The sequence below is a fragment of the Sinohyriopsis cumingii genome, chromosome 9 (genome assembly GCF_028554795.1).
Source record: "Sinohyriopsis cumingii isolate HCF-2022 chromosome 9, ASM2855479v2, whole genome shotgun sequence".
NCBI lineage: Eukaryota > Metazoa > Mollusca > Bivalvia > Unionida > Unionidae > Sinohyriopsis > Sinohyriopsis cumingii.
The window spans coordinates 108,523,788-108,541,837 of record NC_142969.1 but is presented as its reverse complement, the minus strand read 5'-3'; the positions used below and the strand labels follow the sequence as shown (position 1 = coordinate 108,541,837).

The 18,050-nt window shown below is 36.2% G+C and overlaps 1 protein-coding gene across 2 annotated transcripts in view; it reads right to left on the bottom strand.

Moving 5' to 3' along the window:
- LOC149792448 (uncharacterized) overlaps positions 1-17,571 on the bottom strand; it is a 124,534-nt gene extending 106,963 nt beyond the window's left edge. For both annotated transcript variants that reach the window (XM_089971028.1, XM_089971029.1), the window contains exons 1-5: positions 16,856-17,571; positions 12,321-12,744; positions 11,847-12,073; positions 5,340-7,561; positions 1,119-1,225 (exon numbers count right to left, since the gene is read on the bottom strand). In XM_089971028.1, the coding sequence (XP_089827154.1) occupies positions 1,119-1,225; positions 5,340-7,561; positions 11,847-12,073; positions 12,321-12,712 (2,948 nt within the window). In that variant the 5' untranslated portion in view covers positions 12,713-12,744; positions 16,856-17,571. The remainder of the gene's footprint in view (positions 1-1,118; positions 1,226-5,339; positions 7,562-11,846; positions 12,074-12,320; positions 12,745-16,855) is intronic.
- Positions 17,572-18,050: the final 479 nt, after the last annotated feature.

Here is an 18,050-nt window from a genome sequence, read left to right as displayed (position 1 = left end):
TAACATATTTGTAGAAGAAATAATAAAGTTAGGAGGGTGATAAAATCCCTCACTCCCTGACAAAAGCGAGCAACTAATGCCGTCAGACCTATGACATATGTGACTGAATATATACACTACAACCTCCCATACTAGCTAATACCATCTGACCTATGGAACTGAATATATACACTACAACCTCCCATACCAGCTAATACCATTTGACCTATGGGACTGTATATATACACTACAACCTCCCATACCAGTTAATAACATCTGACCTATGGAACTGAATATATACACTACAACCTCCCATACCAGCTAATACCATTTGACCTATGGGACTGTATATATACACTACAACCTCCGATACCAGTTAATAACATCTGACCTATGGAACTGAATATATACACTACAACCTTCCATACCAGCTAATACCATCTGACCTATGGAACTGAACATACACTACAACCTCCCATACCAGTTAATACCATTTGACCTATGGGATTGAATATATACACTACAACCTCCCATACCAGCTAATACCATCTGACCTATGGAACTGAATATATACACTACAACCTCCCATACCAGCTAATACCATTTGACCTATGGGACTGAATATATACACTACAACCTCCCATATCAGCTAATACCATCTGACCTATGGGACTGACCCATATGACCTATGGGACTGAATATATACACTACAACCTCCCATACCAGCTAATACGATCTGACCTATGACCTAATACCATCTGACCTATGGGACTGACCCATTTGACCTATAGGACTGAATATATACACTACAACCTCCCATACCAACTAATACCATCTGACCTATGACCTAAAACCATCTGACCTATGGGACTGACCCATTTGACCTAAGGGACTGAATATATACACTACATCCTCCCATTCCAGTCACCTGCATATCATCACTCATTTCAGCCTGGGTCTGATTCTACCTTTTCTTTATTTCATTTAAACTCTCATCCACACCCATCTTGCCAAACTGAGTTAAAGCTGTAAATAAATATAACAAGAAATCAATTAATCACTATATCAATAAAACAGCATTATGCTTTGTTGCTGAAATACACCATTTGTAGTGCTTCATTCATATTTAATATCCTTACCCTCCAATGAAGACTTCCATTAGTGTCTTTTTTTCTTTTTTCAATTTGCTGATAGTTTGTTCTAACTGTAACACATGCAGATCTGCCCTACACTGAATCAGCTCCATCTGAAAATTGAACAAGTCAATACACATTTATTCATTGAAAGCTGGAAATAATCTTCTTGTTTTACATTTATTATTTTATCTAATTATACAATATATGATAACGTTCCAATAAATTAGGTCAGAAAAGTTTGCAAAGGTTAGCACTGATCCTGTGCAAGTGGCATCTCTAGGAATGATGATTGTTAATTTGGTGTTTTATGACACAGCAATACAAGTAGGCTATTTAGTGCTAAAGCAATTTCAGTAAAGTGCCTTACTCAAGGACATGCTGACCTGGCTGATCCAATGGTAGGATTTAAACCTGCAACCTTTTGGTCACATGTCCAGCAGGCTAACCATTGATCCAGCACAGCTTCTCTGTAAATAAACTTAGGATATGCCTAACCAGTAACTTAAAACTATGTCTCTTTGACAACCATAATACTGGGCTTTCTCAATACCTTGACCGCCCCTTCCACCTTCTCACCTTACTTGACACACACCCCTCTCACCATCCTATTTCACACATAAAATAGATATTTTACCTCAGGTATATGCCAGAACATACAAGAAAACGGGATTACCTGCCATACATCAGCTAGATGCACTTGATGGGCAACAATATGCATCTTTTGATATAATGACAACTTCAGCTGGAATGACTAAAAGTAGTATAACATTTTGAAGTAAATAAAAACCATGTAAAATATTATTACCCATGTAAAAATCTTGTGCCCAGAGTTCTGGGGCTAACAGAATGCTAAATCTTGTGCCCAGAGTTATGGCGCTAACAGAATGCTAAATCTTGTGCCCAGAGTTCTGGGGCTAACAGAATGCTAAATCTTGCACACAGAGTTATGGCGCTAACAGAATGCTAAATCTTGTGCCCAGAGTTCTGGGGCTTACAGAATGCTAAATCTTGTGCCCAGGGTTCTGGGGCTAACAATGCTAAATCTTGGCAAACAATTATTTAACTGAAGCAGCCCAGCAAATAACTTGAAGCTAACATGCTCCATGTCTGGGTTACCCCAAATACACACAAATATTTGTCTTGTCTGGGGAAGTCTCCCACACCTACTTTTATAGGGGAAAATCATGGGGTGCAGGGTTGTTGGATTAAACAATGCCAAATGGCATCTGAAGGGTGACAACATTTTCATAAGGTATAAGCATGTAATGACTCTGCATGACTTCTATGATAACAATTGTACAAGGTTTCTGCATACCTGTTTGTTTTTTTATCACTCCACTTCAGAAAGCCTTTACAATCTATTTACTGAAACCTCCTATGTCATCAGTTCATTTACAGAGTTGGAGTAGTGTGCAGTTTTCTTTGAGAACTGAAACCCCTCACAGTCAACTTTTCATAAAGACAGAACCACTGTAATTTTGATCAGTCTGAACAGAATCAGGAACTGTTTTCCAAAACATATATGCAAACCTTTATGTCCATGTATTGGATATTTATGTCCTTGTATTGGATATTTATGTCCATGTATTAGATATTTATGTCCATGTATTAGATATTTATGTCCATGTATTGGATATTTATGTCCATGTATCGGATATTTATGTCCATGTATCGGATATTTATGTCAGTGTATTGGATATTTATTTCCATGCATTGGATATTTATGTCCATGTATCAGATATTTATGTCCATGTATTAGATATTTATGTCCATGTATCAGATATTTATGTCCATGTCTCAAATATTTATGTCCGTGTATTGGATATTTATGTCCATGTATTGGATATTTATGTCCATGTATCAGATATTTATGTCCATGTATTGGATATTTATGTCAGTGTATTGGATATTTATGTCCATGTATCAGATATTTATGTCCATGTATCGGATATTTATGTCCATGTATTGGATATTTATGTCCATGTATTAGATATTTATGCCCATGTATCAGATATTTATGTCCATGTATCGGATATTTATGTCCGTGTACTGGATATTTATGTCCATGTATTGGATATTTATGTCCATGTATTAGATATTTATGCCCATGTATCAGATATTTATGTCCATGTATCGGATATTTATGTCCATGTATTGGATATTTATGTCCATGTATCGGATACTTATGTCCATGTATCGGATATTTATGTCCGTGTATTGGATATTTATGTCCATGTATCGGATATTTATGTCCATGTATTAGATATTTATGTCCATGTATCAGATATTTATGTCTGTGTATTGGATATTTATGTCCATGTATTGGATATTTATGTCCATGTATTGGATATTTATTTCAGTGTATTGGATATTTATGTCCATGTATTGGATATTTATGTCCATGTATCGGATATTTATGTCCATGTATCAGATATTTGGCAAGGCCTAAATGACAAGGTGTTGACTATTTCTGTATCATCACTTTCACTTAGCATCAAACCAAAAATCATTCCTCAACCCAAATTGTATCCTTAGCAGATACCTTTCCATCATTGTGTGTGTGTGTGTGCATGCATGTTTTGGATTTTTAATGTAGCTTTGACAATTTTTCAGTCATAGCACTTAGGATGTCTGCAGTATGGCAGTTTATAGTGATATCTAGCACTAGGACATCATGCTGCAGACATGTAGCATGATGTCCCACCCAGTCACATTATCCGAACACCAGGCCGACCTGTCCTAATACTAACCTCTTAAAGCTGAGCGCCTAGTAAGGCAGCCATTAGTACCATTTTTATAAGTCTTTGATATGACTCAGCTGGGGTTTAAACCCATGACCTCCTGCATCAAAGGCAGACACTCTAACCACCAGGCCACGGGAGCAGTCCTTTCCATCATCCAGTATATGACTTTGCTAAAGAAATCCGTTATCTTTAGTTTCAATGTGACACAATGCTGTTGCACTTTAGATATGTACCTAATGGCTGATCAACGGATCAATACGCTATACCCAACTACGAGATGATTCAATCAGAACACATTCATAGTTGTGCAATATGACAGCAGATCATAATAATAAAAGTACACCAATCTAAATAGGTACAGGAATGACTGGACAAAAGACAAAAATTGACAACAATTCTATCAACCTTAACTTAATTTACAATTAAAAGATCATGCACTGGGTACAACAAATTTATGAACCATAGCTAATCTGCATTATGTTTCACCCACTGGTTTTTAGAAGTTGCATGACTTGATCTATTTTGCAAGAAACCAGTGGCCTGGCAGCACCTCTGCAACCATATATTTAAGTAAGGTGCCGCAGAGGCCAACAGAATGCTAGATCTAAACCACGATATACTGAAGTCAGGTAGCCTAAGAGCTAAAAGAATTCACATCAAGTCTATGCTCCCCTGATACACTTTTTAAATGACCATGCAGCCAATTATACAGCAAAAACTCAATATTTAACTTGCCATTGACACATGAAATAATGGTCACAGTAAACTATTTTAGGCAAAACGGTACACAAACAAATCATATCCATGTACAAAGTATCCTCCACATACAATGTGGACTGGTTCTGTGGCTAAAAATGCCCAAGAAACTTACCTAAATGTAAAACTTGAACAGCACCAAATAAACATGACTTTAGGTCACAGTAACCTATTTTCGGCAAAATGGTACATAAACAATATATATCCATGTACAAAGTGGACTGGTTCTGTGGCTAAAATGCACAAGAAACTTACCTAAATCTTAAACTTAAACAGAGCCAATGAGACATGAAATTTAGGTCATATTATCCTAATTTTAGAAGGGTAGAGTTTAATTAAGATACAAATGCACAGTTACTTACCTGTGGCCAATAATGTCCAAGCGAGTCAACATTTTAAACATGTATGAAGCCACTATTACATGAAATACAAGTTAATTTGACCCTCTTTGGGTTAAAAAATGTTATACAGATGCATTTTCTGTACTCTTAATTTGCATGGGTAAAAATATTTGCCTGAGAAAATGAACCTACTGACAGATATATTCACATAAAAGAGAAGGACAACCATTTCGTAACAGTGGCAGAGAACATAAGTCAAATGGATTACGTCAAGTCAAAAATCTTAATTATCATTCTGCAATAATGATTACTGCAAATTACATAGTTCAGTTGGAGGGGCAGCAAAATTATTCTAAATGCCAAAGTATGTGAATTTTACTTACCTGAGCTCGTTTAAGTTTCTCAATTAACTCTGCCTCTTTATAACTTCCCAGGTCTGCATTTATACCAATAGAGTCTGTGCATTGTGGCTCTGTTCCACAACTGACACTTTTTGTAGAATGAAGCAAGATCTCCTTTGGAACGTAAAATTTGCTCTTTTCACAGGTCATACTTTCTAATGTATTCACACATACATCTCGACAATCACAGGAACCAGTGCAAGTCCCTGTGTCTTTTGTCTTCACTTTACGTGTCAGAGAGGATGCCTCTTTTACTTCTACTGAAGTCTGTGTATCAACTGATTTGAATTTCTCCACAACTTTGGGCATGACAAGATGCAAGACTTTTGCTTTGGGTTTTATTTCGCATGTGACATGCTGATGTGGTGGTGTTAAAAATGTCTTTAAAGAAGGAGTGAATTCCGGTGCATCAGGTCTAATTGTTGAAATCTTCCATGATTCTGGTTTAAACTCTGGACAGTCAGTATTAAGTTTCAAAGCAATTTTATGGGTAGCACTGCTTTTTTCACACTCTTGTCCAACATTTAAATAAGTTTCCATTGGGAATCCTAAACCAGGAACTTCGAAGTTAATCATTCTATCATCTATAACCTGACTGTTTTCCAAGAAAGATTCTGAGTCAATTTCAGGCTGTATTTCTGAGTCAATTTCAGGCTGTATTTCTGAGTCAATTTCAAGCTGTATTTCTTCAGTCACTGCATTTAAAGGGGCTCGGAATTCCACAGGTGCATCCACATTTATTGCATATGCTTTCTTCCAATTATCGCCAATATTTTTCAGTCCTGGCTTAAATTCTGGGGATTCAGGATTGAGCTCAAAACAAAGAGGTGGCATTGAACAACTCCTTTCAAATTGTCTATCAACTTTTGAGACAGTAATGCCTTCTGTATCAGCATCTGTAGACTTCAATATTACACCATCGTTCATCAGGGCATAATCAAACTTATTTTGTGGTTGCTTCTGAAATACCCTATTTTCCTTGAGGTCATCCTTATCAATTTCACTTGACCAACTTGCAGACATTAATCCTGGATCATCCCCAACCGATCCTGGATCATCCCCAAGCGATCCTGGATCATCCCCAACCGATCCTGGATCATCCCTAAGCGATCCTGGATCATCCAGAGTGTGTACGACACTATCTGCAATAATCTCTTTTGTCCCACTCCAGGAATCATCTACTTCTGTTCCACTCCAGGAATCATCTACTTTTGTCCCACTCCAGTAATCATTTACTTCTGTCCCACTCCAGGAATCATCTACTTTTGTCCCACTCCAGGAATCATCTACTTTTGTCCCACTCCAGTAATCATCTACTTTTGTCCCACTCCAGTAATCATCTACTTTTGTCCCACTCAAGGAATCATCTACTTCAGTCTCCTTCTCCTTACCGAAATGTTCCTCATCTCTAAGTTCCTTGATGGCTCTAGCAATGACAGTTTCTACCAGACATTTAGCTGCTTCTTTTATCCTCTCTTCGTCCTCTAATTCAACTCTCACATTTTGTCCATCTTCCTTCCCCTCTACTTTCTCTTCCTGTGCCATTTCCAACTCCCAGCTTAAAGCATCATCATCCTCGGTTTCCCAGGCAACTTCTTGCAGATTTAATGCATCCAATACTGTCTGCTCAATACCTTCAAGGGAGCCATCTCTTGAGATATCTTCATGCCTACCGTTCATCATCCCAATCTGTGTTGGGCTCATCCTACTCTGTTCTGCAAATTTGTTACGTCTATTATCAGTATCAGAAATAGATGTGAATTTCTCTGCTGACCAACTAGCACTGTAAATACTTCCAGCTTTCTTGGCCATACTCTCCTCACCGACTTCAATTTCATTTGAAAGGGATACATTTTCTCCATAATTATTAAACCACTGTACTTTTGCTAATGCTGTAGCATTTGTTTTTGCTTGCACATCAAGTAAAAATCTACAGTTAGGATTATTATCCTTGGCTTTTTCTTCAGCAATCTGCAAGAAATCCAATGTCTTCTTTGTTTCCTGAGGACTCTCTATCATAATGCAATTCTGCGAAGCTTTTGTTTTGAATAAATTTGCCTTCCCCTCCTTTACACTAGCACTGACTGGTTCTACTTTCATGTCTTTGCACCCAGTCTGTTTTTCCATGACCTGAATTCCATACTGTGAAGCCTTAATGAAGAAGAGATCTTCTGCTGCCATCTTCCCATATATGTCTTGTGGGACTACAAGATAAAAGTTAAAACTTCATATATATATATATATATATATATATATATATATATATATATATATATATATATATAATTAAATCACATGCACCTGTATCAGATAAGAAATCCCATCCAGGAGTGAGAATTCACAAAAAATGAACATAGCTTTGCAGAGTTCCTGCCAATTTAACATGAACAAAAAGGTGAGATTTCCAATTCCTCACCAGTGACATCTGATTATTTTAACTCCCTTGGTAATTCATGACCAATAAGTCATGCGGGGGTGTGTGTGTGTGTGTGTGTGTGTGTGATTTGGATTTTTAACGTAGCTTTAACAATTTTTTAGTCATATCGCTGTAATGTCTGCAGTGTGGCAGTTTATGGCGATGCCAAGCACTGGGGCATCATGCCTCAGACATGTAGCATGATGTCACACCCAGTCACATTATCCTGACACCACGCCGACCAGCCTAACGCTAACCTCTTATTGCTGAGCGCCATGTGAGGCAGCTGTTATTACCATTTTTGTAAGTCTGTGGTATGACTCGACCAGGAATCGAACCACTAGGCCACCGTTGCGGTACCAATAAGTCACGAACCTGCTTATAATGTGGGGTCAGGTGATAATCCCATTTCTTTACACAGAAAAAACAAAAAATATATATATTACCCGAATTTGTTGAATTTGAAGAAAATTCCAATCAAAATTGGTAAATGAAACATTGATGTATCACTTGTTTCATCATCAAAAGTATATAGGACCTGGATATTTTAATCAACATTATGAAATTATCAACTTTTAATAAGTAATATATTTTGTTACATGTTCTTTCCATATGATCTTCACAGTGTACCATAAATAATGATATTCAATGAACTGTTAAACAATGAAAATGTCATACCTGCTGAAGGCAGTACTTTAATAAATAAATATCAATTAAATAAAATTTTTATCAAGATAAAATTTGTTTTTTATTTCTATCTTTTAGTTCGGTTTAAGTGTAATCATCATAAATGTAATGAGCCCTCTTGTATTCAAACATAAAATGTGTCAATCTACCATAACAGCTATGTCCTCAAGCGTTTCACTGAGAACTTAATTAAGTGCCAACTGTGTTTGATATCTGACTTGCGAATGTATTTGTTGTATGGCTGCATTTAATTAAATGCTGACATCTTTTGTATTATTATGTAATATGCATCTTTTGTATCAAATAAAGGAGGCTGAATAAAAGAAAAGTTAAAATTAACCTCCTCATTCAAAAATGTTATCAAATACAGCAAGGCAACCAAGCAAAAGGAATACTTCATCAAATAAAGAGCTTTGTTTCACAGATGGAGAAGCAAGTTTCAGAGAATTCCAGAAATTGCACTTTGATAAATCCTCAAGGATGAAAAGTATCAATAATATTTGCAATGAAATCATGGCATCAATATTTTACCAACTGAGCAATAAATTTTAGTTAAGACTCAGATGATTGTTTCACAAAATAAAAATATTGATAGTTTTTGGAAAAATGAATGATGTTTTGCGGTATATCAACAGTTAGTCTGGTTCCCACATGGTTTATACCCATCTAACTTGTATGGCATAATGTGAGATAGTTGTATCCCACGTGGTTTACACCCATCTAACTTGTATGGCAGTATGTGAGACAGTTGTATCCCACATGGTTTATAACCATCTAACTAGTATGGCATAATGTGAGATACTTGAACCCTACATGGTTTACACCATTCTAACTTGTATGGCATTATGTGAGATAGTTGTACCCTACATGGTTTACAACCATCTTACTCATACGGCATAATGTGAGATGGTTGTACCCTACATGGTTTACACCCATCTTACTCATACGGCATAATGCGAGGGAGTTGTATCCCACATGGTTTACACCCAGCTTACTCATGGCATAATGTGAGATGGTTGTACCTTACATGGTTTACACCCATCTTACTCATACAGCATAATGTGAGATAGTTGTATCCCACCTGGTTTACACCCAGCTTACTCATATCGCATAATGTGAGATAGTTGTATCCCACATGGTTTTCACCTAGCTTACTCATACGGCATAATGTGAGATGGTTGTACCTTACATGGTTTACACCCATCTTACAAGGCTTACAAGGCTTTCATATGGACCTTGATTCACAACCCAATTGCTTTTAAAAAAGAAATAGCGAATGAATTACAACAATTTACATGCTATTGTTTTTTAACCTCTGCTGACATACTATCCCAGCTTGCATCTCATCTGAATTCAAACAGTCTTTTTAGCAATGTACAATCTGCATATTGCCCTTGCCACAGTACTGAAACTACTCATCTAAAAGTAGTTAATGACATTCTCTCTGCTTTGGATAGCAGAAAGATTACAGTCCTCACCCTCCTTGATTTGTCTGCAGCATTTGACACAATAGACCATGATATATTACTTCACTGTCTCCAGCATGTATTTGGCATTCATGATACAGCCTTACTGTGGTTCAAGTCCTACTTGGTCAACAGGACACAAATTGTGTGTGCAAATGGAATACACTCCAGCCCAGTTGATATATGTTGTGGTGTTCCACAGGGGTCTGTTCTTGGACCTGTTCTCTTCATTCTATACACTCAGCCGCTCTCAAGTGTCATAGATCATCATCCAGTGTTTCACTAATTGTACGCTGATGACACCCAAATATACAAATCTAGCCACCCAAATGAAGTTCATGCTACCATCCAAGGTGTAGAGAGGTGTATTTCTGATGTGAAATCATCAATGACATGTAACAAGCTGCAGATGAATGATGATAAAACTGAGGCCATTCTGATTACAACACAAAGATTTTCTCATTCACATCCTTTACCTCAAACAATAAATGTCAGCAACACCAACATTAAATTCACATAATCAGTACGAAACCTAGGTGTTACTCTGGACAGTAATCTCACATTGCACCAACATGTCATGAATATATGCAAGGCTGCATATCTTGAGCTGAGACACATAGGCTCCATTGGCAAATATCTTTCAGTTGATGCCACTAAAACACTTGTGTGTTCATTAGTACTTTCAATACTGGACTATTGTAACTCAGTTCTGTCTGGTTCATCTTAATATCTACTCCAAAAACTTCAAAGAGTTAAAAACACAGCTGCTCAGATCATTCTTAGAGTACCACGATCAGAGCACACCTCCCCGCTGCTCTGTACCCTACACTGGCTATCCATTCGATCCATAATCAAACACAAAATTTGTTCTCTGTCGGACTCTAGTCCAACATACCTATCCAACCTCACCCATGTGTACACACGAGCAAGATACTTATGCTCCTCTTCTGACAACTGTATACTCATTATTCCCACTATGAAGACAAAGTCATACGGACAGCGTTCTTTTGCATACCAGGGCCCAGCAACGTGGAATGAATTGCCCACTGAACTTAGACATAAAGACACATTGATCACATTCAAGAGTGCTCTCAAAACTCACTTATTTCGACTGCAAGAACAAACTTAAAGACCTAATAATGTTTCCTACCTTAAATATTCTCAGCATGTATTTTTATGTATTCTAATTTCATGGTGTTTCTGTCTGTAATCATATAATTATATGTTTTTTTATCTTGTATGTGCTGTCTAATGTTGAGCTTCTAAAGATTAGGCGCTATACAAAGTCCTCATTATTATTATTATTATTATTATACCATTAAACATTAGCAAGGAAACAAGAAATTGCAAAAGTATTATTGCATACACCAATGTTCTCTCTCTCAACAAATGACAATAACTGTTTTGTTTTGCCCGAACCTCAAAACAAGAAAATTACATATGCATTTTATTGTACTTAAATGTTCAAGATTAATTATTATTAGGTTTTACAACAGCACTTTTAAAATTACTTACAGTGCCCTGGACTCAATATTTCTCTAACACAAACATCACATATGTACACACAACACACTGTATAACAAGAGTCCCAAGTGGGCCTAAGATCACTTTTTATTGATAACAACACCAAAGCAAAACAAAATATTATGTAGCCATTCCTTTATTTAGCTTTAAACAGAGTCCTTGGTTAGTAACCCAATAACAGGACCAATTAGACAAGCACTTATTCTACATAATTAAAGCATAGTAGTATAGCCCCTGAAAGCAATTCCCACTAATGTATAGACTGGTGATACCCTGTTTAGTGATCATCATGGTAGTTTACCACTGATGAATGGTAAAACCAATCTCAATATTTTCTTCACAAGTATTCTCATTCCCATGCGGTTGCATGGGAAATCACCGTAGTACATACTGTACCTCCCACAACCTTCTGCAGTGAGGAGCGATGATCCTTGTTGTAGCTGGGGTTAGTCTGGTTTTGAAGATAGACTGGTGAGGAGCCCATATGGTTCTCTGCATAGCTGCAGGAAGCAGGACTAGGTGGGGCAGGCTGGTTACTTTGGAATACACTGGGCAATGTGCCATCCTGGGTAAAAGTCTCAGAGCCAGTCTGGGATGTCATATAAGAATACTGTGAAGAGGAACTGGAGAAAAAAAGTAAATAGATGGCATTCTGCTAACAATAATGGTCAAACAAGAAAATATTAAAATTAAAAAAAGCAGGATCGATGCGCTACTATTATTATATTATTTTATAATCAGAATTGTTTTAATGTATTGGTGACAAAAAAATTATTATATATATATACAGTGTATATCCATTAGGACCTACTAAAAAACAATCTGATTCATTACATTGTTCTTTCACACAGACTTAATTATTTTTACTACCTTGGCCTGGGATATGGGTACATGCTTCCATCAGAAGGGCTTGGGTGTCCTGGGTCATAATGGACTGTCCCTTGCATCAAGCCAGGGTCATAATGGACTGTCCCTTGCATCAAGTTTTGTGTAGTTGGTGTATATGAATACGGCTTGTACTCTGGTTGAAAGTTCATTGGAATTGGCATTGGTGACATCTTAGTGAGTGAGTATTGCCTGGGTCCTTCTTGGGTATAGCCGTTATAGTAGTCAGAGCCTCTGTACAGGTGACAGGACTGGAGACCTGGTAGTTGAGGACCCAATGGGACCCTCTGTGTGATATGGGGTATAGGCTGACCATGTGGCAGTTGTTGTTGCTTTTGTGTCATGGCAAAAATGGACATAGGATGATTAAATTCCATTCCTTCTTAACAAAGTTTCATCTCAATGAAAGCTAAAAAACAAATTAAATTGTAACATTAAAAAAAAAAACAGGAAAAGAAAGTTTGTCATTTGCATGCTACCGTACATCCACATTCATAAGTTTAACTGCAAACAACAAAGATCCAGATCTGCTGAAGTGAAACGTGGATGCAAATCAAAGTCAATGTTGTTTATTCTACTGATTACAACAGCAGATCTGGGTCTGTGCAGTTTGCAGGTAGACTTGACATACAAGTGAGTAGATATGGTAAGTAAACTGGTTATAGCCTTATTTGCATAAATTAGTTTACATGCACCTAATAAAGTAAGATGGATGCCCAAATATTTGCAATGCATTTAAAATGCATTCTCAGATGATGGCATGATAAGCTCTCTCTCATTATACAGCCCTTCAATATAACACTATGGAATCAGCAATCAAATTTATGTCAATATGGGTTAAAAGAAAATGACATGAAATTAAAAGCATTTGATCTTTATTACCTTTTTAAAAGATTTTATTTGACAAAATGAAGTGAATAAATATACTTAATTTTCATAAATTAAAATTATCACATGTTTTCCCCAAATTCTATAAAAAAATCTTCCCCAAACATACACAAAAACAATCATCAAATTATCTTTTCTCACATGAAAGCAGTTTAGTAAATAATACTGTTGGCAGTTAATGGAGTGAAACTACTAAGGGAGAGTTGTACAGCTCTTCAGCAATTAACTATTACAGTTAATTGCTGAAGAGCTGTACAACCATTACGGTTTTCTTGATGATATATGCTATCAACCATAAAAAATACAGAGATTTCAAACTTGGCATATTTTTTTTATTTTGCTGGAAACTTGGGTTTTACAAACAACAATATTAACTACCAATAGTGCATTTCCTAATGATTATAACACCATTTATTACGACACATTTCTGTTGTTACTTTTATGGATCCTGTAACTCAAATTAATCCAGTGTGCTTGAATTGTACACATTATGAATCTCAGATAGTCAAGTCAATACCGTGGTTCTGGAGGTGGGGCAGTGAATAGTGGATGTCTACCATGTCAGATGGATATAAACTTTACCTACAGTTCATTCTACACCATCACGAATTTTATCCTATATGTAAGTGTGTGTGTTTTGGATTTTTAATCTAGCTTTAACAATTTTTTCAGTCATATTTCTACCACGTCTGCAGTGTGAGTTTATAGCAATATCTATCACTGGGGTAATATGCTGCAGGCATGTACCACCATGTCCCACCCACTCACATTATTCTCACACCAGGATGACAAGTCCTAACACTAACCTCTTAATGATGAGTGCCAAGCAAGGCAGCTACGAGTACCATTTTTATAAGTCTTTGGTATGACTCGGTTGGGATTCGAACTCACAACCTCCTACATCCAAGGCGTACTCTCTAACCAATAGGCCACTGATTCAGTCTATCCTCTCTGTAACTCAGTAAATTTTCTGGTCAGTGTCATTAAATGTAGCTAAAAGTACCCAATTTGTTTCACATCAGAAAATTTACCTAATTAAAATATATATCCCTATTTACCCACAAGTGAACACACATGCAGAAATCTGCATACTGTTTTGCACTAAGCAGTACCGTCAATGTTCTTTCTCAAAAATTGATACTTCATGAAAGTGCTTTTTGTACCAGTTATTAATTTGTCTTAGTTTGCCTTTAACTACATTTAAATAAATAACTGAAAGTAGTACAACATACAGCACTCTTACTTTAGACAATATTCAAAACACAGAGTAATCCACATATTTCAATTTACTAACCTGAATAAGTGTTTTTAAAAACATGCAGCAATAATAAATTTTGAGAATGAAGATAAACTTAAAAGCAGAGATTATAAGTAAACAACTGCACTATTTATTGCATACTTGTACATGCACAGTCAAGTAGAGGGGTCAAAATGAACCATCGTAATTCTTTCTAAAATTTATTCAATAAGAATAACATAGTATTTTACATTAAAATAATGAAAAAATATGTGAGCCACATCAGAAAATTTTCTTGCTTAACTTAGAAATTACAACAGTTATTACACTAATTGTGCCGCTGGCCACAGGTCTTTATTAGGGACAGTTGATCCCGACAACTGCTGGCCGTTTAAACTGTCATGATTTTAATAAATTAATTCTAACAATTATTTTAAATTCTTTTATCATCATAATCCACTACCAATCCCTTCTATTACAGCCAAAACCCATGCTTGTACCATAGTTCATTCCACACCTGATTCATATCCATGAAGCTCAATGAATTTTCAAATCAGCATCTTATGTGCATGAACTATTTCAATACCATTTTTATCGACAGCATAACACTTGCCACACATTACATGCTGAAACAGGATGGTCTGTTTATGTAAAATTCTTTGATATGCCATAACCTGTGGAAGAATCTATTTATCATGGATAGGGCTGTCAATGGGTACTCGGGTACCCGACCGTATTGAAAAACCCGGGTATTGAAACGTAAACACGGGTACCCATAAAAAAAAATCGCCACACTCGCCAACCACTTCAAACAGGTGTGACAGCTATGGCTTTAATTAGAAACCAGATCCCTGCTTAATATAAATAAACAATACATCAGAGAGTCTGTTTGGATTAATAAAATTCATTGGCATTGTGCAACAGGACAAACCATTATCCCCGAGGCATTATATACCAAGGTTAAAACATAGCATTGTTCTACAGGTAATAAACCTCTTTGTAGACGATAACTATTGATTGTGGGTGCTAAATGATCGGTACATTGCTTGCTCTTTTAATGAAATCCAGATGGATACCTTTGATTTCCGAACACACATGTCGAAGAAATCCCACAATTTATATTATGAACAATTATCACCCAGACACCTTGAAATCTTCGTAATGCCTCAAAGTAATCTTTGAGCAGCTCGTTGTTTTTCTAGTCGACTAGCTCTGCTAATTTTGAAAGTTAGCATCAGACCGAGTAGTGCATTACACGGTTAGCCTCTATCGCCATACAAAATATTAAAGAAATGGGGATAACAATTAGTTGGTCTATGGTTGTACATGTCATTCATGTGCTAACGGGTACCCGTTAAATTTCGCAACGGGTACCTGGGTTGGTTTTTCGTGATTTTTGACAGCCCTAATCATGGAGTGATTAGCCATCCTATTTGGCTAAATTCAGCTATATTGTAGTTACCTTCCTATGATTTCCTTGCAGTATCAAAAACAGACTCTTCTATAACTATGGTGGCAGGGGACAGTTTCATACATTGGCCCCTGGCAAATTGCTTAAGGTTATGGTATGACTTTCTGAGTTATTATTGTGTAATAATTAAAAGATATGGAAATATTTGTGTATTTGGTCTTTCTGACTTGAAGTGTTCCTGAAATTGATGTAAGGCATGTACACCTCATGTAGTCATTACACAGTATGTAGCCAGTGAAATACCAACAGCTGGCTAGGAAGCAGAGCTAGGCACCTATAGCAGTAGACACATTGGTTCGAGGCAAGTAGAATATCTAAAAAACTGATTGGATAATCAATAATTTGAATGGCATTAAAACTATTAGGTTCATAATTTTTTTCTAAATTATTACCCAGGGAAAGGGTTGGTGTTTTCACTGTAAGCACATGTTCTTAAAAATGGCATTCGGGAATGAAAAATGCTTGTATAAATTTGGCGGTGGGGTGCATCAACTTTTATTCTATGAATCTCAAATGACTTGACAGATCAAAAGAATATTATGTTTTTGCTTTATTATCCAAAAATATGGACCTTTTTGACCTCACTCATGTATTGTAATTGTTAAGAATTTTTATATCAGATGTATGTAACATTAAATTTGTGCATAAAAACTGTCCCTTGCACTTAGGCAAAGGACGAACATGGTGGATTCCATGTACACATGCCAGTCTTTTTTTCGCAAGTGAAAGGTGTTGTGCTGTATACCAATAAGAATTATTTTGAAATCATTCGTGCACGAACGAATTTTGATGCTGTGTGGAACGAACTTGAGCACGAGCTCAAACTTTGCCGATGCCTACGAATATGCCAACAATGAAATTAATTCCAATAATAACCAAGTTGACGTGTGTGAACAATACAAATTATTCCCGAACGATCTATACCAACAAGTTGTTCTCCGCCCTTTGCTTTTTCTCAGAAAAAAAGGCGATGAACTTGATTATTGAGAGTCTATGGGGCCACAATGCAACTTCAATTTTCCCGGGCTGATGTCAGATGCACTCTACAAAACACTGTCCATTTTCTGCGCATGCTGATAACATAGTGGTTTTTGACAATGTAGTATACTTTGCTGAAGTGAGGCACATTCGACTTTTCTTTCTTTTCTTTTTTCTTTTTGTTCTTTGTCTCTTTCTCTCTCTCTCTCTCTCACTCTTATCAATTCAACATCCAAGGGAGTCCATTTGTGACGTTATTACATTCGGACTACTTCACTTTTTATCTCCACCCGTGTTATCAACAGAAACATTCGAAACGACTGCATGAAAGATTATTCTGCAAACTACAAATACTTCAAAGGGTTGTTGTGTGCTATTGTGCACTAAAAGCGGTGGTTATAAGACTCCCAATCATGCAGTGTGTTAATAACTATCAAGAGAAACAAATAGCAGCAGCATTGGTCGCAGTGTTGTTCGCTGATCACATTTTGTTCCTTCCATACCTCAAAAAGTTATAAAATAAAGGTAACGGGTTGGACTAAAATACGCAATGGAATTATTTTACTAAATGGAGCGAAATGGTATAGTTTGATGCGAAATGGAATTTTATATCCTGTTTCTAATATATCTTTGAACTAAGACTATTGTTCATAATAAATGAGCATGATACTGTGTGGGAGTATGTTCCAGAGCAACCCAGCACTTTATTGGAAGTATTTTAAAAAGAAGAAATGCTTAAAATATTGTGACCATTATATGTAGATTTTACAATATTTTTTAGCGAAATCTTCATGAAATTCTGGGGGAAAATTTGTTAAATACATTACATAGGAATGTATTAATTTTAATTTTTAAAAAAATTAATATTGTAAAATAAACAACTTTTTCACATCATTCTGACAAAGAATTTGAAATTATCATAAAGATTGAAATCATAAAATACACATTAAAAAATTAGTCTAACAATTTAATGCTATTTTTTTAACTAAGGTTTAATGCAAACAAAGTTTATTAATGTAAAAAGCAAACAGTAATCACTTTCAATCCAGTTGCATATTTGTTGAGCAAATTGGCACATTGATGATTGATAGTTCCTGATTTTTTTAAGTTAGCTTCAGTAAAATTATGAACTCTAAACAAT